Source organism: Rhynchophorus ferrugineus, unplaced genomic scaffold (assembly GCF_030347505.1).
Source record: "Rhynchophorus ferrugineus isolate W39M unplaced genomic scaffold, kcgeb_rfMv2 rfM5, whole genome shotgun sequence".
NCBI lineage: Eukaryota > Metazoa > Arthropoda > Insecta > Coleoptera > Curculionidae > Rhynchophorus > Rhynchophorus ferrugineus.
In genome coordinates, this window is record NW_027472584.1 from 5,442,828 (window position 1) to 5,468,306 (window position 25,479).

The 25,479-nt window shown below is 31.1% G+C and overlaps 3 protein-coding genes across 3 annotated transcripts; all 3 read right to left on the reverse strand.

Annotated features, from left to right (window-relative positions):
- Positions 1–5,566: 5,566 nt before the first annotated feature.
- LOC143197521 (non-structural maintenance of chromosomes element 3 homolog) lies at positions 5,567–6,609 on the reverse strand. Its single transcript, XM_076406058.1, has 4 exons — positions 6,351–6,609; positions 6,077–6,293; positions 5,805–6,019; positions 5,567–5,750 (listed from the first exon to the last, which is right to left on the reverse strand). The coding sequence occupies exons 1-4, from the start codon at positions 6,582–6,584 to the stop codon at positions 5,640–5,642; spliced, it is 777 nt and encodes a 258-aa protein (XP_076262173.1). The 5' UTR covers positions 6,585–6,609; the 3' UTR covers positions 5,567–5,639.
- Positions 6,610–14,528: 7,919 nt separating this feature from the next.
- LOC143197522 (non-structural maintenance of chromosomes element 3 homolog) lies at positions 14,529–15,112 on the reverse strand. The gene is made up of 3 exons (XM_076406059.1): positions 14,985–15,112; positions 14,713–14,927; positions 14,529–14,658 (listed from the first exon to the last, which is right to left on the reverse strand). Exons 1-3 carry the CDS (start codon positions 15,007–15,009, stop codon positions 14,548–14,550), a joined length of 351 nt encoding a protein of 116 aa, XP_076262174.1. The 5' UTR covers positions 15,010–15,112; the 3' UTR covers positions 14,529–14,547.
- Positions 15,113–23,424: 8,312 nt separating this feature from the next.
- On the reverse strand, positions 23,425–24,387 carry LOC143197382 (non-structural maintenance of chromosomes element 3 homolog). The gene is made up of 4 exons (XM_076405764.1): positions 24,154–24,387; positions 23,880–24,096; positions 23,608–23,822; positions 23,425–23,553 (listed from the first exon to the last, which is right to left on the reverse strand). Exons 1-4 carry the CDS (start codon positions 24,385–24,387, stop codon positions 23,443–23,445), a joined length of 777 nt encoding a protein of 258 aa, XP_076261879.1. The 3' UTR covers positions 23,425–23,442.
- Between the last annotated feature and the right edge of the window lie 1,092 nt (positions 24,388–25,479).

The following is a 25,479-nucleotide window of genomic DNA, read 5'->3' on the forward strand; positions in this document are numbered from 1 at the left end:
AAGGAAATGGCGTGAATTTCAATAATAAAAAAATCATGCTAAATGTCAAATCAACAAAATCAAAATACATGCACATTTATATCGTTTATCCTGATAAAACCTACCATTAACTTGACCCCTTATTACTTGACTCATTATATCCTGACCCCGACCCTTCTACAAAACCCTGTATCATTTATCCATAATTTTTGATTCATTATAATTAAGTATTTGGTAGATAAATCATATGAGAAATAAGGGAATTTTTTAAATTTGCTCATACATTCTGCAACCATACATATCACAAATTAATAGTTATAAAAAAGTTTATTTATTTTATAAAATATTTTTTCATGATAAACGATTTAATAGCTGGCTTAGTTGCCGCAGTAGTAAAGGCGACAGGATGGTCCCCCTGTTGCGATAGTCGCGAGTTCGAATTCTGCTGGGGCATGTAAGTAAATTTGTGATGTTTGTGAATGCCCTTAGGTAAGAGTACAAAATCCGACAAGGAAAATGATCCCAGTCACGCCAGTAACCAGGCTGGGTAAGACGGGATGTCTTCTGGGATAATTTCTAAGTCAATAGGCTTAATAATAACTCGCCAGTCAATAGGCTTAATAATAAACTAACTTTAAAAAAGACAAGAAAAAAAAATTACTGTATAGTATTATAATAATTACATGCAATAACATGCAATTTATAATTTAATTTTAAACGAAGTAGTATTACTTTTATATTTGAATGTTCTGTGGATCTGTAAAAAAGAATGGAATTTTTCTATGAAATGGAATAATACCCCACAAATATTTTATTGTATTTTAATATGTTAATTGATATTTTTAAATATGTCCGCGGCCAGAAAACATATCGATAGAAAATAATTTTAAAAAATCAATATATGGGAGGAAAAAAAATACCGAAATCTTTAGTGCAATAACTACGGTATTAAAAAAAATAAACCAATATAAACCAAATCAATAGATTAGCCAAAATTATCTATATTTTTACTAATAATATCGATAGTTTTTATCAAGAATATCGAATTTTTTTTACCCCCTACAGCTCTATATTATTATGTTAAGGTTAGTTCTAGTGTGTTTCCCCGGTTATATATGTTTTCTCTTTATATTATTTGAGTATGATTTGCTTTAATTGTATACTACTATTATTTTCCTTGTTAAGCTTAAGTTATGGATTGTTATTAAATGATATAAAAATATTTTTGGCGACAGGGACTCTATTGTTGGTAAATAGCAATGTTTATAGTTAATTCACTGGTATAAAAGGATCTATATCTGGGACGCTTTTAACTTTGAAGAATAATAGATACCTCATCGTGGTATCTTTATTCGGAAACGTGGAAAAATAATCCCTCTGTGCCAGAAACAAACCGAGTTTTAGGTTTGACTAGTGAACCAGCAGAAGACAAATCCGCATTAAGTTCTAGTCACGAATTGCTGAATGTAATGATATTACATTTTCATATGAATTAATTAACGAAGAGGTATATTAATGTGAAATTATTAGATGCAATTATATATCAAAAATTTCATTGACCTCTGCACAATACAGTTTTTACCATCGCTTTCTATTTAGGAAATGAAAATTAAGCAGTGGATGGTAAAAGCTTGAAGAATGCTCAAAGGAAAGCTGCACAGAGGGCTCTGAAAAATACAGAATATCAACATCATTCTTTGAAGATCAAAAAGAGTGAAAGGAACCTGAAGAAACACCTGTAGCTTTACTAAACAATTTAGCATTAAAGGTAAGGATGTCTGTACAATACTCTATAATTAATGATATTTTGGTATTCAATATTGTTTAGTTAAATATAGACATATAAATAAGGTGCCTTTTAGGAACAAATAGAAGGCAAGACTGCATCACCAGACATTTCAGAGAAAAAATCTTATTTGCATAAAATGAATGACACGGTTCATTTTAATGATACTCTTCATGTTAGAAGAAATGATTCTGACACGAAGGGACCTTTCAAAGTCCATTTTAACGTCAACGACGTCAAATTTTATGGAGAGGCGCAAACGATAAAAAATGCTCGTAATGAAGCTGCATTGCAAGCTCTAAATTATATTAACAAAACAAGGAGGAGTTCTCATTTGAAGCAATGGGTAGACAATTTATTATAGAAAATGATGATTAGATAACTTACCTTTATTTCAGGTAATTGCAAAGAACAAAATCAAATGATAAAATTACCCATTTTTATTGTGTATGAAGCTGCTCAAAAACGTAATTTGGAGGTTAACTTGGAGATAGTCTGGGCCAGCCCATAAGAAATCATTTACAACAAAATGCACGGTTGATGATTTAGAAGTCGCTGGATCAGGAAGATCGAAAAAGGATCGCTTCTGAAAATGTTACCTGGTTTAGTGAATATTCCTGAGATTGAAGGGTAAACACACAAACAGCAAGAAAACTCTAAAACTCCTCTCCAGCAACCAACAAAGTCCAAAAATAAAAATAGGAAAACAAAATTGTAGACTATTTTCGATATGATTGATAGAATGTTTGACAATGTGGTAGATTTTGACAACGGTCTTATTGGTAAAGTACAAGGCATGTCAGAGGTAATTTAAATTAGTTTTTATGATATCAAGTGTATTTTTATAGTCTATTTTCAGGATGATGCCAATTCCAACAAATCTTAAAATTAGGTCACCTTTTAAACTTAGAAGTACAATATACTGAGTTCCTTGAGAATGAACAACACTACGCAGTCTTATGATTGGGAACAATATAAGCTTTTGTAAGAAATTATTGATACAGAGTTTTTTAAAGCCTTTTTCCTTACATTATTATTTAGATGTGCTTGGGTGAAGGCGTAAATATCAAAAATTCTCGTGACCTAGTAGCTAAATATGGATTGAATGTGCTCTATTAACTAGGATTACTAGATAAATTTTTCGAAAATTCCACAGATGTCAGGTAATTTTATTTGGTTTAAATTCGCTCGGCAACCCAAAAAACAAATTTCTACAATCTTGTCAAATGTCTGTTTCTAAACAATCGGTCTTGCCGTATCATTTTTATTTTCCCACAATCTTATTACAGATGAAAATACACTTATTTAATATTGTAGTAATATTTTGGACATAGAATTATTCCAAGATTGATATATAGGAGACAATCAACATAGAAGATGAGAAAAAGGATTCTGAACTGTGACTTTATGTGTTATTTAGTATTATATTTATGTTATAAGACCGATTTTCATAAAATTACATTTATAGATATAAGTTACTTTGTTGGCAAAGGTTAATAAATAAAAATTGCACTGAGCTCAGTTTATTTTGATATATTTTGTTTGAACCTCTGAGTTGGACTTTGATTTTTTGAGTAAGGTATTTCTGTTACCTTTAATTATACAATTCCCTGTTAAAATAAAAGAAAATGAGTTTGCATTTAGGGAATTCGTTGAAAATATCTAAAATTTCATTTTAATTCGGAATATTTAATTAATTTGTCGAAAATAAATTTTATAAGATATTTTAAATTTTATAGCTTAAAATGATTATATGTAATGATACAATTATTGTCTGGAGCTTTATTTTATTTATAGTATATTGTGAAGTAACCTTTGAACTCTTAAATATAACTAATCATATTTTCTAGTCCAGCAGTTGGGTTAAATAGGAATATATTCGGATCAATTTTCTAAGATAACACACTATATTTCATTCATCCAAGAGAAGAAGATCCAAGATGGAAAGGTAATTTTAATATAAAATGCACTATGATTCAGCTGTTTTTTCATTAAAGCATAATTTATTCTATATTATTGCTATAATAATAAATAAAAAAGGTTCTATTTTTAACAACTACCATTTAAGTAAGAAAAGAAGACATCGTTATCCCGTAGATTAATATTGGTAATTTGAGTGACATATTAAGAAAATTGTACAATATATATTATTATGAATTAAACATTATATAACCAATTATTTTATTGATATCATTTTTATTATTTTACCTGTCTGTCTATAAGTCTGATTATAAATATGCATAGAATTTGTCCGTATTAAAACAAAAAAATTGTTTCAAAGAGACTTGGCTTTGGCTTTATTCCTGTTACAGTCTGTTAATTCTTCTTCAATAGTCTGAAAAAATATATGCCCAGCTTAAAACACTATTTTTTTCTACCACTTTAAGTATCTACACTATTTAAATTTATAATATATATTCTTCACAATTTCTGTCTGACATGTCATGCTAAAATTATTACTTACCTTGAAAGGATTAATTTTTCTTAAATTACACATTCTAGATGTAAACTGATATTCTGATAGTCGGCGATGGTGCAACTGGAATAAGCGCGACTATACGAGCCAAACAACTGTTGGACGCGGAAGGGAAGAAAATCAGGGTCGGTGGAATCGAAGTCATAGCACACTTGATCGGTGGTCTATACGGAACATAGATTTTTAGGTAATCATCGTCGAGAAGGCCCCATAAATGGGACTGGAAAGAGAAGGGCGCGCCTCTGAACACTCCCCTAACGGAGGATAAGTTCGGTCTATTAACTAGCACCGGTAGGATTCCGGTACCAGCCCTGCCAGGTTGGATTCTTTGTCTTAAATCGATTTATATATTGAATAAATGATATTTCGTCAGGAACTCCGATGTTTAATCACGGGAACTATATCGTCCCGCTGGGACACGTTATTCAGTGGTTGGGAGAGCAAGCTGAGGCAGTGGGCCCGGGTTATGCACCTTCCGAAGTCCTGTACAACGATGACGGGAGCGTTAAAGATATCGCGACGAATGATTCAAACATAAACCGGATGCGCGGAGCACACCATCGGCTGGCCCTTGGATAAGAACACCTACGGAGGATCCTTTCTGTATCATTTAACGACGAGGTATCCCTGATCGCCGTCGGGTTTGGATTACATCAATCTGTACCTGAGCCCGTACAAGGAATTCCAAAAGAACTGAATATCCAAAGATCGGTAATGCGGTAATGTTCGTTTCTTCGCAGGTTCAAACACCATCCGTTCATAAAGCATCACTTCGAAGACGGCAATAGGATCTCACCAGGGCACCGGCAGTTTTCACAGTATCCCCAATCTCACTTTTCCTGGAGGATGCTTAGTAGTAGCTTTGCCACGGGTTTTATTACCTTGCCGAAAGTTAGTTAAAAGGATTGTACCTAATGAAAAATTAGAGCATTACACAAAAATAAGTTTTTTTTATTAATGAATTGTTTAAAAGTTCATAAAATAATCACCCAAATGTCATCAAAACACAACTGGAATCTTTTAAAGTCAACTAAAAGCGTACATATAGTGTATAACACAAATTATGTTATGCAACACTTTAAACTCGCAAAATCCTGTCAAACGAAACTTAGGCATCTTCGACGGACTCGAAGATTGTTATTGTCCCGCTGGTGTGTATGAGTTTGTGCCACTCGATTCTGGAGAGGGCCATCCACCGTAAGACGTGCAACATCAAGGACCCCAGCCAGAATAACTGGGTGGTCCCAGAAGGAGGTCGCGGCCCAGCTTACAACGCAATGTAAGGACCAATGAGATTTAACATTTTCCTATATCTTTTTATTTATATTGTATTAGTTAAGAAGATACAATTTTTGTATACAAATAAACTTTATATTGTAGTTCTACCAGTATCGGTGACTAGCTTGATTCATGCCTTGTTTCTTCCTTTAGCTCTTCTCTTTCTTTGAACTGATTCTCGGCCGCTCTGTAATGTTCTGGCCAGTCTTTTGGTTGCTTATTTCCATACATCTGTAAATCAATAATAACCTGACAATGTGCTTATAAGTCAACTGAAATAGTTACCTCACACACGAACTGTAAAACCTTCATCTTTGAGATTTCAATTTCAGCTCGAATCCCCCATTGGAAAGTTTGTATTTTCGTTTTCTCATCAAACTCACAGTGAAGGTAATAATTCTTTATCAAGGTTTCTCTTATATATTCTTTGACTTTACCGAAAAATGGATGCTCAACTTCTACATCAATATCCAAGGACTTCAGGAAACTATAAAGGGATTCTGAAATAATAAATCAACAATATAAAAACAATAAAGGAATGGTATCGTAGAGCTCACTGTCTGATACTGGCGCGTTTGTCATAAATATATGGGATAAAATTAATAGAGTCAGTATCTTGTGAGCAGCATTTGGTACATTTGAACCAGTTTCATAACTAGAAACACATTCTTCCTCTTCATCGGAATAATTTACAGGAGGCAACATACTAATTAAAAAATAAATTTTTTTTTTCATTTTTACATCATCATATTCAGTAAGTGTGTAACCATATACCTAAAAATGTATGCAAAACAATATCAACAACATCCATATAACAATAATAATACCAACATTTTCCAGAACCTTAATTGCTTGTTGTATAACACTATCCACGCATTGGCCCTTTTTGTGAATTACATTTTGATTTAATTCGGATCTGGTATAAAATGAATTTTCGTCAGCTTTAAGAATAATGTACCTGACTACATCATTGATTATATTTTCTGTATTTTGATCCGGTACGTCTGGATCAGTCTGTGATTTGGTTTTTTGAGACCCGCTAACTGATCTTCGCTTCTTCGACATTTTTACGACTTGAAGAACTTTAAAATCGTGTATCAGCTATCTCCATACAGCACTATCAACACAAAAATTTAAATAACTAGCCGCTAGGGATGCAGAAAAAATATCGATATTTTTTTGTCGATATATCGATATTTTTTAGATGATATAATTTCAGAAGATTAAGTACAATTAAAAAAAACTTTCAAATCGGAACTTACTTTTAAACGTTTAGTGAATTCTGGTACTTAATTTTAATGGTTTATCAAAAATACCGTTATTCCTTAAGAGTTTTAGAAAAAAATATTTTTTAGGCTAATATTTGACTACGTTTATTTTCAATTAAAAATATACATACATTTTTTTGTAAAATATCGATATATCTTATACTTATTGCAAAAAATATATATATTTTTTCCTTCGACATATCGATATTTTTTGTGGCCAACATGCCTACTAACCACTACAAAATATGCAAAATCTAATGCACGGCTTGGCTTTTTATTTTAATTCTTAATGTCAGACGAGTATGTTCGATCCCTTTCCTATATAAATTGTAAGAGAGGAAAGGACGGATATAATTGCTTGGAGCAATTAATTTAATATTTGCTTATATTTTACAACCTTAGTATACGCGAGACGTATTCCTTCACGTACTAACTTTAAAAAAGAAAAAGAAAAACATTACTGAATACTATTAATATATCTATAATACTTACATTTTAAAGGAAGTGGAGTTACTTTTATATTTGAATGTTCTGAGATGAATTGCTATTTTTAAACAATATACTAAATAAATATAAACAATACAATACAACTTAAACTAAACATGTATTACTATGTGATATATAACATGTATTACAATAACCATGAATTAAAAATGATCGCACAATAACTACTAGAGCTTTTTAAAATAAAATTAATGCTTTATTTATTATCGGACAGAAATATTTTCTAACAAAAACCGAGGGTGTTAGATACACACCAAAAAGTCAATCAAAAGAAATATTACCTATTACTTATTTGTCATTCACAATTTTAATTTTTTACCCTATTACATTAACAATCTTGAAAAATATCGTTCCAAAGTGTTGCTATATTAATATACAATATATTTTTATTTAGAAGCAAACTACCAAAAAAATCATAAAACTAAATATATTATATATAAATCTAGGAAAGCATATATTCGGTATACATTTTTGTCAAGGTCGCGCCTAGGACGACAGAGTCAGAACGTTAAAAAGCAGTCGAATGAAACTAGTAGAACCGAAAATAGTAACTAAAAGTACACGACTCAAAAACAATCGATAGTAAAAAGTAATACAATCAGTCGAACCGAAACTAGCGACTGATTAGCCATAGTTCCCAACGCTAATTATGTTCTAATAAAAAAGTGCATTTCCTTACTGCCCCAACTAAAATTGAATTAGTGTTGGTAACTATCGAATAAAAACAGTCGATTCGACCACTATTTTTTAAGTTAATCATGTTTCTCCCATAATAAAGTTAAGTGAGTAATTTAAAAATGATGTTACTAACATTTGTCTTAAAAATATCTTCAATATATGCCCGAAAATATATTTGATTTATAATAATCATTGAAGTAATTTACGTCTGCATATTAAAGTATACGCAAAATATATCATGAGCTAACACTTACTAACCATTTTCAAATTCCATTTAATAAAACCTAAGTATTGAAAAATTTAAAATTTATACATTATAACAAAGGCGTCATAAGTGAGATTATTTTTAAAATTGTAGAATAACAATCAGCGCACCTAAAAGCAAATATACATATATATTCTTATTCTTCCCTTTTATATAATAAACATAAATATGGAATATTCAATGAAGTAAAAACTGTTCGTATATTAAAAACTTTTAGTTTAATTTCTTCTAGTAATTTGATATACGTAAAATATTATCATAACAATTAAAATATACAACACTACTGTCTCTGAAGGTGATTTGATCGGTGGTACGAAAATGTTTCAATACATCAAGAATCAAGATTTCAGTTCACCATCAACCATTCCTGCATATTAAAAATACATTATAAACAAAATCAGTTTTAGAGCATTACCTTACCCCACGGTATTTTGATTTTTTTCATATAAAAACCATAAATCTTCACATTAAAAGCACAAATCAAATTAAATGCACTGTTATCCTGTTATTATTAAAGAAACTGAATAATAACGTTAAAAAGCAGCAACAGAACTGACATAACACAAAATAAACCCAATATTTAATTCAAATAAAACCTAGAATAGAGCGGAAAAAACGTTTAGAGTGGGGAGTTGAGAATTAAAGTGATATATGCAACCAATCCTACAAGCTAAAGGAAATGGCGTGAATTTCAATAATAAAAAAATCATGCTAAATGTCAAATCAACAAAATCAAAATACATGCACATTTATATCGTTTATCCTGATAAAACCTACCATTAACTTGACCCCTTATTACTTGACTCATTATATCCTGACCCCGACCCTTCTACAAAACCCTGTATCATTTATCCATAATTTTTGATTCATTATAATGAAGTATTTGGTAGATAAATCATATGAGAAATAAGGGAATTTTTTAAATTTGCTCATACATTCTGCAACCATACATATCACAAATTAATAGTTATAAAAAAGTTTATTTATTTTATAAAATATTTTTTCATGATAAACGATTTAATAGCTGGCTTAGTTGCCGCAGTAGTAAAGGCGACAGGATGGTCCCCCTGTTGCGATAGTCGCGAGTTCGAATTCTGCTGGGGCATGTAAGTAAATTTGTGATGTTTGTGAATGCCCTTAGATAAGAGTACAAAATCCGACAAGGAAAATGATCCCAGTCACGCCAGTAACCAGGCTGGGTAAGACGGGATGTCTTCTGGGATAATTTCTAAGTCAATAGGCTTAATAATAACTCGCCAGTCAATAGGCTTAATAATAAACTAACTTTAAAAAAGACAAGAAAAAAAAATTACTGTATAGTATTATAATAATTACATGCAATAACATGCAATTTATAATTTAATTTTAAACGAAGTAGTATTACTTTTATATTTGAATGTTCTGTGGATCTGTAAAAACGAATGGAATTTTTCTATGAAATGGAATAATACCCCACAAATATTTTATTGTATTTTAATATGTTAATTGATATTTTTAAATATGTCCGCGGCCAGAAAACATATCGATAGAAAATAATTGAAAAAAATCAATATATGGGAGGAAAAAAAATACCGAAATCTTTAGTGCAATAACTACGGTATTAAAAAAAATAAACCAATATAAACCAAATCAATAGATTAGCCAAAATTATCTATATTTTTACTAATAATATCGATAGTTTTTATCAAGAATGTCGAAATTTTTTTTACCCCCTACAGCTCTATATTATTATGTTAAGGTTAGTTCTAGTGTGTTTCCCCGGTTATATATGTTTTCTCTTTATATTATTTGAGTATGATTTGCTTTAATTGTATACTACTATTATTTTCCTTGTTAAGCTTAAGTTATGGATTGTTATTAAATGATATAAAAATATTTTTGGCGACAGGGACTCTATTGTTGGTAAATAGCAATGTTTATAGTTAATTCACTGGTATAAAAGGATCTATATCTGGGACGCTTTTAACTTTGAAGAATAATAGATACCTCATCGTGGTATCTTTATTCGGAAACGTGGAAAAATAATCCCTCTGTGCCAGAAACAAACCGAGTTTTAGGTTTGACTAGTGAACCAGCAGAAGACAAATCCGCATTAAGTTCTAGTCACGAATTGCTGAATGTAATGATATTACATTTTCATATGAATTAATTAACGAAGAGGTATATTAATGTGAAATTATTAGATGCAATTATATATCAAAAATTTCATTGACCTCTGCACAATACAGTTTTTACCATCGCTTTCTATTTAGGAAATGAAAATTAAGCAGTGGATGATAAAAGCTTGAAGAATGCTCAAAGGAAAGCTGCACAGAGGGCTCTGAAAAATACAGAATATCAACATCATTCTTTGAAGATCAAAAAGAGTGAAAAGAACCTGAAGAAACACCTGTAGCTTTACTAAACAATTTAGCATTAAAGGTAGGGATGTCTGTACAATACTCTATAATTAATGATATTTTGGTATTCAATATTGTTTAGTTAAATATAGACATATAAATAAGGTGCCTTTTAGGAACAAATAGAAGGCAAGACTGCATCACCAGACATTTCAGAGAAAAAATCTTATTTGCATAAAATGAATGACACGGTTCATTTTAATGATACTCTTCATGTTAGAAGAAATGATTCTGACACGAAGGGACCTTTCAAAGTCCATTTTAACGTCAACGACGTCAAATTTTATGGAGAGGCGCAAACGATAAAAAATGCTCGTAATGAAGCTGCATTGCAAGCTCTAAATTATATTAACAAAACAAGGAGGAGTTCTCATTTGAAGCAATGGGTAGACAATTTATTATAGAAAATGATGATTAGATAACTTACCTTTATTTCAGGTAATTGCAAAGAACAAAATCAAATGATAAAATTACCCATTTTTATTGTGTATGAAGCTGCTCAAAAACGTAATTTGGAGGTTAACTTGGAGATAGTCTGGGCCAGCCCATAAGAAATCATTTACAACAAAATGCACGGTTGATGATTTAGAAGTCGCTGGATCAGGAAGATCGAAAAAGGATCGCTTCTGAAAATGTTACCTGGTTTAGTGAATATTCCTGAGATTGAAGGGTAAACACACAAACAGCAAGAAAACTCTAAAACTCCTCTCCAGCAACCAACAAAGTCCAAAAATAAAAATAGGAAAACAAAATTGTAGACTATTTTCGATATGATTGATAGAATGTTTGACAATGTGGTAGATTTTGACAACGGTCTTATTGGTAAAGTACAAGGCATGTCAGAGGTAATTTAAATTAGTTTTTATGATATCAAGTGTATTTTTATAGTCTATTTTCAGGATGATGCCAATTCCAACAAATCTTAAAATTAGGTCACCTTTTAAACTTAGAAGTACAATATACTGAGTTCCTTGAGAATGAACAACACTACGCAGTCTTATGATTGGGAACAATATAAGCTTTTGTAAGAAATTATTGATACAGAGTTTTTTAAAGCCTTTTTCCTTACATTATTATTTAGATGTGCTTGGGTGAAGGCGTAAATATCAAAAATTCTCGTGACCTAGTAGCTAAATATGGATTGAATGTGCTCTATTAACTAGGATTACTAGATAAATTTTTCGAAAATTCCACAGATGTCAGGTAATTTTATTTGGTTTAAATTCGCTCGGCAACCCAAAAAACAAATTTCTACAATCTTGTCAAATGTCTGTTTCTAAACAATCGGTCTTGCCGTATCATTTTTATTTTCCCACAATCTTATTACAGATGAAAATACACTTATTTAATATTGTAGTAATATTTTGGACATAGAATTATTCCAAGATTGATATATAGGAGACAATCAACATAGAAGATGAGAAAAAGGATTCTGAACTGTGACTTTATGTGTTATTTAGTATTATATTTATGTTATAAGACCGATTTTCATAAAATTACATTTATAGATATAAGTTACTTTGTTGGCAAAGGTTAATAAATAAAAATTGCACTGAGCTCAGTTTATTTTGATATATTTTGTTTGAACCTCTGAGTTGGACTTTGATTTTTTGAGTAAGGTATTTCTGTTACCTTTAATTATACAATTCCCTGTTAAAATAAAAGAAAATGAGTTTGCATTTAGGGAATTCGTTGAAAATATCTAAAATTTCATTTTAATTCGGAATATTTAATTAATTTGTCGAAAATAAATTTTATAAGATATTTTAAATTTTATAGCTTAAAATGATTATATGTAATGATACAATTATTGTCTGGAGCTTTATTTTATTTATAGTATATTGTGAAGTAACCTTTGAACTCTTAAATATAACTAATCATATTTTCTAGTCCAGCAGTTGGGTTAAATAGGAATATATTCGGATCAATTTTCTAAGATAACACACTATATTTCATTCATCCAAGAGAAGAAGATCCAAGATGGAAAGGTAATTTTAATATAAAATGCACTATGATTCAGCTGTTTTTTCATTAAAACATAATTTATTCTATATTATTGCTATAATAATAAATAAAAAAGGTTCTATTTTTAACAACTACCATTTAAGTAAGAAAAGAAGACATCGTTATCCCGTAGATTAATATTGGTAATTTGAGTGACATATTAAGAAAATTGTACAATATATATTATTATGAATTAAACATTATATAACCAATTATTTTATTGATATCATTTTTATTATTTTACCTGTCTGTCTATAAGTCTGATTATAAATATGCATAGAATTTGTCCGTATTAAAACAAAAAAATTGTTTCAAAGAGACTTGGCTTTGGCTTTATTCCTGTTACAGTCTGTTAATTCTTCTTCAATAGTCTGAAAAAATATATGCCCAGCTTAAAACACTATTTTTTTCTACCACTTTAAGTATCTACACTATTTAAATTTATAATATATATTCTTCACAATTTCTGTCTGACATGTCATGCTAAAATTATTACTTACCTTGAAAGGATTAATTTTTCTTAAATTACACATTCTAGATGTAAACTGATATTCTGATAGTCGGCGATGGTGCAACTGGAATAAGCGCGACTATACGAGCCAAACAACTGTTGGACGCGGAAGGGAAGAAAATCAGGGTCGGTGGAATCGAAGTCATAGCACACTTGATCGGTGGTCTATACGGAACATAGATTTTTAGGTAATCATCGTCGAGAAGGCCCCATAAATGGGACTGGAAAGAGAAGGGCGCGCCTCTGAACACTCCCCTAACGGAGGATAAGTTCGGTCTATTAACTAGCACCGGTAGGATTCCGGTACCAGCCCTGCCAGGTTGGATTCTTTGTCTTAAATCGATTTATATATTGAATAAATGATATTTCGTCAGGAACTCCGATGTTTAATCACGGGAACTATATCGTCCCGCTGGGACACGTTATTCAGTGGTTGGGAGAGCAAGCTGAGGCAGTGGGCCCGGGTTATGCACCTTCCGAAGTCCTGTACAACGATGACGGGAGCGTTAAAGATATCGCGACGAATGATTCAAACATAAACCGGATGCGCGGAGCACACCATCGGCTGGCCCTTGGATAAGAACACCTACGGAGGATCCTTTCTGTATCATTTAACGACGAGGTATCCCTGATCGCCGTCGGGTTTGGATTACATCAATCTGTACCTGAGCCCGTACAAGGAATTCCAAAAGTACTGAATATCCAAAGATCGGTAATGCGGTAATGTTCGTTTCTTCGCAGGTTCAAACACCATCCGTTCATAAAGCATCACTTCGAAGACGGCAATAGGATCTCACCAGGGCACCGGCAGTTTTCACAGTATCCCCAATCTCACTTTTCCTGGAGGATGCTTAGTAGTAGCTTTGCCACGGGTTTTATTACCTTGCCGAAAGTTAGTTAAAAGGATTGTACCTAATGAAAAATTAGAGCATTACACAAAAATAAGTTTTTTTTATTAATGAATTGTTTAAAAGTTCATAAAATAATCACCCAAATGTCATCAAAACACAACTGGAATCTTTTAAAGTCAACTAAAAGCGTACATATAGTGTATAACACAAATTATGTTATGCAACACTTTAAACTCGCAAAATCCTGTCAAACGAAACTTAGGCATCTTCGACGGACTCGAAGATTGTTATTGTCCCGCTGGTGTGTATGAGTTTGTGCCACTCGATTCTGGAGAGGGCCATCCACCGTAAGACGTGCAACATCAAGGACCCCAGCCAGAATAACTGGGTGGTCCCAGAAGGAGGTCGCGGCCCAGCTTACAACGCAATGTAAGGACCAATGAGATTTAACATTTTCCTATATCTTTTTATTTATATTGTATTAGTTAAGAAGATACAATTTTTGTATACAAATAAACTTTATATTGTAGTTCTACCAGTATCGGTGACTAGCTTGATTCATCCCTTGTTTCTTCCTTTAGCTCTTCTCTTTCTTTGAACTGATTCTCGGCCGCTCTGTAATGTTCTGGCCAGTCTTTTGGTTGCTTATTTCCATACATCTGTAAATCAATAATAACCTGACAATGTGCTTATAAGTCAACTGAAATAGTTACCTCACACACGAACTGTAAAACCTTCATCTTTGAGATTTCAATTTCAGCTCGAATCCCCCATTGGAAAGTTTGTATTTTCGTTTTCTCATCAAACTCACAGTGAAGGTAATAATTCTTTATCAAGGTTTCTCTTATATATTCTTTGACTTTACCGAAAAATGGATGCTCAACTTCTACATCAATATCCAAGGACTTCAGGAAACTATAAAGGGATTCTGAAATAATAAATCAACAATATAAAAACAATAAAGGAATGGTATCGTAGAGCTCACTGTCTGATACTGGCGCGTTTGTCATAAATATATGGGATAAAATTAATAGAGTCAGTATCTTGTGAGCAGCATTTGGTACATTTGAACCAGTTTCATAACTAGAAACACATTCTTCCTCTTCATCGGAATAATTTACAGGAGGCAACATACTAATTAAAAAATAAATTTTTTTTTTCATTTTTACATCATCATATTCAGTAAGTGTGTAACCATATACCTAAAAATGTATGCAAAACAATATCAACAACATCCATATAACAATAATAATACCAACATTTTCCAGAACCTTAATTGCTTGTTGTATAACACTATCCACGCATTGGCCCTTTTTGTGAATTACATTTTGATTTAATTCGGATCTGGTATAAAATGAATTTTCGTCAGCTTTAAGAATAATGTACCTGACTACATCATTGATTATATTTTCTGTATTTTGATCCGGTACGTCTGGATCAGTCTGTGATTTGGTTTTTTGAGACCCGCTAACTGATCTTCGCTTCTTCGACATTTTTACGACTTGAAGAACTTTAAAATCGTGTATCAGCTATCTCCATACAGCACTATCAACACAAAAATTTAAATAACTAGCCGCTAGGGATGCAGAAAAAATATCGATATTTTTTTGTCGATATATCGATATTTTTTAGATGATATAATTTCAGAAGATTAAGTACAATTAAAAAAAACTTTCAAATCGGAACTTACTTTTAAACGTTTAGTGAATTCTGGTACTTAATTTTAATGGTTTATCAAAAATACCGTTATTCCTTAAGAGTTTTAGAAAAAAATATTTTTTAGGCTAATATTTGACTACGTTTATTTTCAATTAAAAATATACATACATTTTTTTGTAAAATATCGATATATCTTATACTTATTGCAAAAAATATATATATTTTTTCCTTCGACATATCGATATTTTTTGTGGCCAACATGCCTACTAACCACTACAAAATATGCAAAATCTAATGCACGGCTTGGCTTTTTATTTTAATTCTTAATGTCAGACGAGTATGTTCGATCCCTTTCCTATATAAATTGTAAGAGAGGAAAGGACGGATATAATTGCTTGGAGCAATTAATTTAATATTTGCTTATATTTTACAACCTTAGTATACGCGAGACGTATTCCTTCACGTACTAACTTTAAAAAAGAAAAAGAAAAACATTACTGAATACTATTAATATATCTATAATACTTACATTTTAAAGGAAGTGGAGTTACTTTTATATTTGAATGTTCTGAGATGAATTGCTATTTTTAAACAATATACTAAATAAATATAAACAATACAATACAACTTAAACTAAACATGTATTACTATGTGATATATAACATGTATTACAATAACCATGAATTAAAAATGATCGCACAATAACTACTAGAGCTTTTTAAAATAAAATTAATGCTTTATTTATTATCGGACAGAAATATTTTCTAACAAAAACCGAGGGTGTTAGATACACACCAAAAAGTCAATCAAAAGAAATATTACCTATTACTTATTTGTCATTCACAATTTTAATTTTTTACCCTATTACATTAACAATCTTGAAAAATATCGTTCCAAAGTGTTGCTATATTAATATACAATATATTTTTATTTAGAAGCAAACTACCAAAAAAATCATAAAACTAAATATATTATATATAAATCTAGGAAAGCATAAATTCGGTATACATTTTTGTCAAGGTCGCGCCTAGGACGACAGAGTCAGAACGTTAAAAAGCAGTCGAATGAAACTAGTAGAACCGAAAATAGTAACTAAAAGTACACGACTCAAAAACAATCGATAGTAAAAAGTAATACAATCAGTCGAACCGAAACTAGCGACTGATTAGCCATAGTTCCCAACGCTAATTATGTTCTAATAAAAAAGTGCATTTCCTTACTGCCCCAACTAAAATTGAATTAGTGTTGGTAACTATCGAATAAAAACAGTCGATTCGACCACTATTTTTTAAGTTAATCATGTTTCTCCCATAATAAAGTTAAGTGAGTAATTTAAAAATGATGTTACTAACATTTGTCTTAAAAATATCTTCAATATATGCCCGAAAATATATTTGATTTATAATAATCATTGAAGTAATTTACGTCTGCATATTAAAGTATACGCAAAATATATCATGAGCTAACACTTACTAACCATTTTCAAATTCCATTTAATAAAACCTAAGTATTGAAAAATTTAAAATTTATACATTATAACAAAGGCGTCATAAGTGAGATTATTTTTAAAATTGTAGAATAACAATCAGCGCACCTAAAAGCAAATATACATATATATTCTTATTCTTCCCTTTTATATAATAAACATAAATATGGAATATTCAATGAAGTAAAAACTGTTCGTATATTAAAAACTTTTAGTTTAATTTCTTCTAGTAATTTGATATACGTAAAATATTATCATAACAATTAAAATATACAACACTACTGTCTCTGAAGGTGATTTGATCGGTGGTACGAAAATGTTTCAATACATCAAGAATCAAGATTTCAGTTCACCATCAACCATTCCTGCACATTAAAAATACATTATAAACAAAATCAGTTTTAGAGCATTACCTTACCCCACGGTATTTTGATTTTTTTCATATAAAAACCATAAATCTTCACATTAAAAGCACAAATCAAATTAAATGCACTGTTATCCTGTTATTATTAAAGAAACCGAATAATAACGTTAAAAAGCAGCAATAGAACTGACATAACACAAAATAAACCCAATATTTAATTCAAATAAAACCTAGAATAGAGCGGAAAAAACGTTTAGAGTGGGGAGTTGAGAATTAAAGTGATATATGCAACCAATCCTACAAGCTAAAGGAAATGGCGTGAATTTCAATAATAAAAAAATCATGCTAAATGTCAAATCAACAAAATCAAAATACATGCACATTTATATCGTTTATCCTGATAAAACCTACCATTAACTTGACCCCTTATTACTTGACTCATTATATCCTGACCCCGACCCTTCTACAAAACCCTGTATCATTTATCCATAATTTTTGATTCATTATAATGAAGTATTTGGTAGATAAATCATATGAGAAATAAGGGAATTTTTTAAATTTGCTCATACATTCTGCAACCATACATATCACAAATTAATAGTTATAAAAAAGTTTATTTATTTTATAAAATATTTTTTCATGATAAACGATTTAATAGCTGGCTTAGTTGCCGCAGTAGTAAAGGCGACAGGATGGTCCCCCTGTTGCGATAGTCGCGAGTTCGAATTCTGCTGGGGCATGTAAGTAAATTTGTGATGTTTGTGAATGCCCTTAGGTAAGAGTACAAAATCCGACAAGGAAAATGATCCCAGTCACGCCAGTAACCAGGCTGGGTAAGACGGGATGTCTTCTGGGATAATTTCTAAGTTGGCCACTCGCCAGTCAGTAGGCTTAATAATAAACTAACTTTAAAAAAGACAAGAAAAAAAAATTACTGTATAGTATTATAATAATTACATGCAATAACATGCAATTTATAATTTAATTTTAAACGAAGTAGTATTACTTTTATATTTGAATGTTCTGTGGATCTGTAAAAAAGAATGGAATTTTTCTATGAAATGGAATAATACCCCACAAATATTTTATTGTATTTTAATATGTTAATTGATATTTTTAAATATGTCCGCGGCCAGAAAACATATCGATAGAAAATAATTTTAAAAAATCAATATATGGGAGGAAAAAAAATACCGAAATCTTTAGTGCAATAACTACGGTATTAAAAAAAATAAACCAATATAAACCAAATCAATAGATTAGCCAAAATTATCTATATTTTTACTAATAATATCGATAGTTTTTATCAAGAATATCGAATTTTTTTTACCCCCTACAGCTCTATATTATTATGTTAAGGTTAGTTCTAGTGTGTTTCCCCGGTTATATATGTTTTCTCTTTATATTATTTGAGTATGATTTGCTTTAATTGTATACTACTATTATTTTCCTTGTTAAGCTTAAGTTATGGATTGTTATTAAATGATATAAAAATATTTTTGGCGACAGGGACTCTATTGTTGGTAAATAGCAATGTTTATAGTTAATTCACTGGTATAAAAGGATCTATATCTGGGACGCTTTTAACTTTGAAGAATAATAGATACCTCATCGTGGTATCTTTATTCGGAAACGTGGAAAAATAATCCCTCTGTGCCAGAAACAAACCGAGTTTTAGGTTTGACTAGTGAACCAGCAGAAGACAAATCCGCATTAAGTTCTAGTCACGAATTGCTGAATGTAATGATATTACATTTTCATATGAATTAATTAACGAAGAGGTATATTAATGTGAAATTATTAGATGCAATTATATATCAAAAATTTCATTGACCTCTGCACAATACAGTTTTTACCATCGCTTTCTATTTAGGAAATGAAAATTAAGCAGTGGATGGTAAAAGCTTGAAGAATGCTCAAAGGAAAGCTGCACAGAGGGCTCTGAAAAATACAGAATATCAACATCATTCTTTGAAGATCAAAAAGAGTGAAAAGAACCTGAAGAAACACCTGTAGCTTTACTAAACAATTTAGCATTAAAGGTAAGGATGTCTGTACAATACTCTATAATTAATGATATTTTGGTATTCAATATTGTTTAGTTAAATATAGACATATAAATAAGGTGCCTTTTAGGAACAAATAGAAGGCAAGACTGCATCACCAGACATTTCAGAGAAAAAATCTTATTTGCATAAAATGAATGACACGGTTCATTTTAATGATACTCTTCATGTTAGAAGAAATGATTCTGACACGAAGGGACCTTTCAAAGTCCATTTTAACGTCAACGACGTCAAATTTTATGGAGAGGCGCAAACGATAAAAAATGCTCGTAATGAAGCTGCATTGCAAGCTCTAAATTATATTAACAAAACAAGGAGGAGTTCTCATTTGAAGCAATGGGTAGACAATTTATTATAGAAAATGATGATTAGATAACTTACCTTTATTTCAGGTAATTGCAAAGAACAAAATCAAATGATAAAATTACCCATTTTTATTGTGTATGAAGCTGCTCAAAAACGTAATTTGGAGGTTAACTTGGAGATAGTCTGGGCCAGCCCATAAGAAATCATTTACAACAAAATGCACGGTTGATGATTTAGAAGTCGCTGGATCAGGAAGATCGAAAAAGGATCGCTTCTGAAAATGTTACCTGGTTTAGTGAATATTCCTGAGATTGAAGGGTAAACACACAAACAGCAAGAAAACTCTAAAACTCCTCTCCAGCAACCAACAAAGTCCAAAAATAAAAATAGGAAAACAAAATTGTAGACTATTTTCGATATGATTGATAGAATGTTTGACAATGTGGTAGATTTTGACACCGGTCTTATTGGTAAAGTACAAGGCATGTCAGAGGTAATTTAAATTAGTTTTTATGATATCAAGTGTATTTTTATAGTCTATTTTCAGGATGATGCCAATTCCAACAAATCTTAAAATTAGGTCACCTTTTAAACTTAGAAGTACAATATACTGAGTTCCTTGAGAATGAACAACACTACGCAGTCTTATGATTGGGAACAATATAAGCTTTTGTAAGAAATTATTGATACAGAGTTTTTTAAAGCCTTTTTCCTTACATTATTATTTAGATGTGCTTGGGTGAAGGCGTAAATATCAAAAATTCTCGTGACCTAGTAGCTAAATATGGATTGAATGTGCTCTATTAACTAGGATTACTAGATAAATTTTTCGAAAATTCCACAGATGTCAGGTAATTTTATTTGGTTTAAATTCGCTCGGCAACCCAAAAAACAAATTTCTACAATCTTGTCAAATGTCTGTTTCTAAACAATCGGTCTTGCCGTATCATTTTTATTTTCCCACAATCTTATTACAGATGAAAATACACTTATTTAATATTGTAGTAATATTTTGGACATAGAATTATTCCAAGATTGATATATAGGAGACAATCAACATAGAAGATGAGAAAAAGGATTCTGAACTGTGACTTTATGTGTTATTTAGTATTATATTTATGTTATAAGACCGATTTTCATAAAATTACATTTATAGATATAAGTTACTTTGTTGGCAAAGGTTAATAAATAAAAATTGCACTGAGCTCAGTTTATTTTGATATATTTTGTTTGAACCTCTGAGTTGGACTTTGATTTTTTGAGTAAGGTATTTCTGTTACCTTTAATTATACAATTCCCTGTTAAAATAAAAGAAAATGAGTTTGCATTTAGGGAATTCGTTGAAAATATCTAAAATTTCATTTTAATTCGGAATATTTAATTAATTTGTCGAAAATAAATTTTATAAGATATTTTAAATTTTATAGCTTAAAATGATTATATGTAATGATACAATTATTGTCTGGAGCTTTATTTTATTTATAGTATATTGTGAAGTAAACTTTGAACTCTTAAATATAACTAATCATATTTTCTAGTCCAGCAGTTGGGTTAAATAGGAATATATTCGGATCAATTTTCTAAGATAACACACTATATTTCATTCATCCAAGAGAAGAAGATCCAAGATGGAAAGGTAATTTTAATATAAAATGCACTATGATTCAGCTGTTTTTTCATTAAAACATAATTTATTCTATATTATTGCTATAATAATAAATAAAAAAGGTTCTATTTTTAACAACTACCATTTAAGTAAGAAAAGAAGACATCGTTATCCCGTAGATTAATATTGGTAATTTGAGTGACATATTAAGAAAATTGTACAATATATATTATTATGAATTAAACATTATATAACCAATTATTTTATTGATATCATTTTTATTATTTTACCTGTCTGTATATAAGTCTGATTATAAATATGCATAGAATTTGTCCATATTAAAACAAAAAAATTGTTTCAAAGAGACTTGGCTTTGGCTTTATTCCTGTTACAGTCTGTTAATTCTTCTTCAATAGTCTGAAAAAATATATGCCCAGCTTAAAACACTATTTTTTTCTACCACTTTAAGTATCTACACTATTTAAATTTATAATATATATTCTTCACAATTTCTGTCTGACATGTCATGCTAAAATTATTACTTACCTTGAAAGGATTAATTTTTCTTAAATTACACATTCTAGATGTAAACTGATATTCTGATAGTCGGCGATGGTGCAACTGGAATAAGCGCGACTATACGAGCCAAACAACTGTTGGACGCGGAAGGGAAGAAAATCAGGGTCGGTGGAATCGAAGTCATAGCACACTTGATCGGTGGTCTATACGGAACATAGATTTTTAGGTAATCATCGTCGAGAAGGCCCCATAAATGGGACTGGAAAGAGAAGGGCGCGCCTCTGAACACTCCCCTAACGGAGGATAAGTTCGGTCTATTAACTAGCACCGGTAGGATTCCGGTACCAGCCCTGCCAGGTTGGATTCTTTGTCTTAAATCGATTTATATATTGAATAAATGATATTTCGTCAGGAACTCCGATGTTTAATCACGGGAACTATATCGTCCCGCTGGGACACGTTATTCAGTGGTTGGGAGAGCAAGCTGAGGCAGTGGGCCCGGGTTATGCACCTTCCGAAGTCCTGTACAACGATGACGGGAGCGTTAAAGATATCGCGACGAATGATTCAAACATAAACCGGATGCGCGGAGCACACCATCGGCTGGCCCTTGGATAAGAACACCTACGGAGGATCCTTTCTGTATCATTTAACGACGAGGTATCCCTGATCGCCGTCGGGTTTGGATTACATCAATCTGTACCTGAGCCCGTACAAGGAATTCCAAAAGTACTGAATATCCAAAGATCGGTAATGCGGTAATGTTCGTTTCTTCGCAGGTTCAAACACCATCCGTTCATAAAGCATCACTTCGAAGACGGCAATAGGATCTCACCAGGGCACCGGCAGTTTTCACAGTATCCCCAATCTCACTTTTCCTGGAGGATGCTTAGTAGTAGCTTTGCCACGGGTTTTATTACCTTGCCGAAAGTTAGTTAAAAGGATTGTACCTAATGAAAAATTAGAGCATTACACAAAAATAAGTTTTTTTTATTAATGAATTGTTTAAAAGTTCATAAAATAATCACCCAAATGTCATCAAAACACAACTGGAATCTTTTAAAGTCAACTAAAAGCGTACATATAGTGTATAACACAAATTATGTTATGCAACACTTTAAACTCGCAAAATCCTGTCAAACGAAACTTAGGCATCTTCGACGGACTCGAAGATTGTTATTGTCCCGCTGGTGTGTATGAGTTTGTGCCACTCGATTCTGGAGAGGGCCATCCACCGTAAGACGTGCAACATCAAGGACCCCAGCCAGAATAACTGGGTGGTCCCAGAAGGAGGTCGCGGCCCAGCTTACAACGCAATGTAAGGACCAATGAGATTTAACATTTTCCTATATCTTTTTATTTATATTGTATTAGTTAAGAAGATACAATTTTTGTATACAAATAAACTTTATATTGTAGTTCTACCAGTATCGGTGACTAGCTTGATTCATCCCTTGTTTCTTCCTTTAGCTCTTCTCTTTCTTTGAACTGATTCTCGGCCGCTCTGTAATGTTCTGGCCAGTCTTTTGGTTGCTTATTTCCATACATCTGTAAATCAATAATAACCTGACAATGTGCTTATAAGTCAACTGAAATAGTTACCTCACACACGAACTGTAAAACCTTCATCTTTGAGATTTCAATTTCAGCTCGAATCCCCCATTGGAAAGTTTGTATTTTCGTTTTCTCATCAAACTCACAGTGAAGGTAATAATTCTTTATCAAGGTTTCTCTTATATATTCTTTGACTTTACCGAAAAATGGATGCTCAACTTCTACATCAATATCCAAGGACTTCAGGAAACTATAAAGGGATTCTGAAATAATAAATCAACAATATAAAAACAATAAAGGAATGGTATCGTAGAGCTCACTGTCTGATACTGGCGCGTTTGTCATAAATATATGGGATAAAATTAATAGAGTCAGTATCTTGTGAGCAGCATTTGGTACATTTGAACCAGTTTCATAACTAGAAACACATTCTTCCTCTTCATCGGAATAATTTACAGAAGGCAACATACTAATTAAAAAATAAATTTTTTTTTTCATTTTTACATCATCATATTCAGTAAGTGTGTAACCATATACCTAAAAATGTATGCAAAACAATATCAACAACATCCATATAACAATAATAATACCAACATTTTCCAGAACCTTAATTGCTTGTTGTATAACACTATCCACGCATTGGCCCTTTTTGTGAATTACATTTTGATTTAATTCGGATCTGGTATAAAATGACTTTTCGTCAGCTTTAAGAATAATGTACCTGACTACATCATTGATTATATTTTCTGTATTTTGATCCGGTACGTCTGGATCAGTCTGTGATTTGGTTTTTTGAGACCCGCTAACTGATCTTCGCTTCTTCGACATTTTTACGACTTGAAGAACTTTAAAATCGTGTATCAGCTATCTCCATACAGCACTATCAACACAAAAATTTAAATAACTAGCCGCTAGGGATGCAGAAAAAATATCGATATTTTTTTGTCGATATATCGATATTTTTTAGATGATATAATTTCAGAAGATTAAGTACAATTAAAAAAAACTTTCAAATCGGAACTTACTTTTAAACGTTTAGTGAATTCTGGTACTTAATTTTAATGGTTTATCAAAAATACCGTTATTCCTTAAGAGTTTTAGAAAAAAATATTTTTTAGGCTAATATTTGACTACGTTTATTTTCAATTAAAAATATACATACATTTTTTTGTAAAATATCGATATATCTTATACTTATTGCAAAAAATATGGATATTTTTTCCTTCGACATATCGATATTTTTTGTGGCCAACATGCCTACTAACCACTACAAAATATGCAAAATCTAATGCACGGCTTGGCTTTTTATTTTAATTCTTAATGTCAGACGAGTATGTTCGATCCCTTTCCTATATAAATTGTAAGAGAGGAAAGGACGGATATAATTGCTTGGAGCAATTAATTTAATATTTGCTTATATTTTACAACCTTAGTATACGCGAGACGTATTCCTTCACGTACTAACTTTAAAAAAGAAAAAAAAAACATTACTGAATACTATTAATATATCTATAATACTTACATTTTAAAGGAAGTGGAGTTACTTTTATATTTGAATGTTCTGAGATGAATTGCTATTTTTAAACAATATACTAAATACATATAAACAATACAATACAACTTAAACTAAACATGTATTACTATGTGATATATAACATGTATTACAATAACCATGAATTAAAAATGATCGCACAATAACTACTAGAGCTTTTTAAAATAAAATTAATGCTTTATTTATTATCGGACAGAAATATTTTCTAACAAAAACCGAGGGTGTTAGATACACACCAAAAAGTCAATCAAAAGAAATATTACCTATTACTTATTTGTCATTCACAATTTTAATTTTTTACCCTATTACATTAACAATCTTGAAAAATATCGTTCCAAAGTGTTGCTATATTAATATACAATATATTT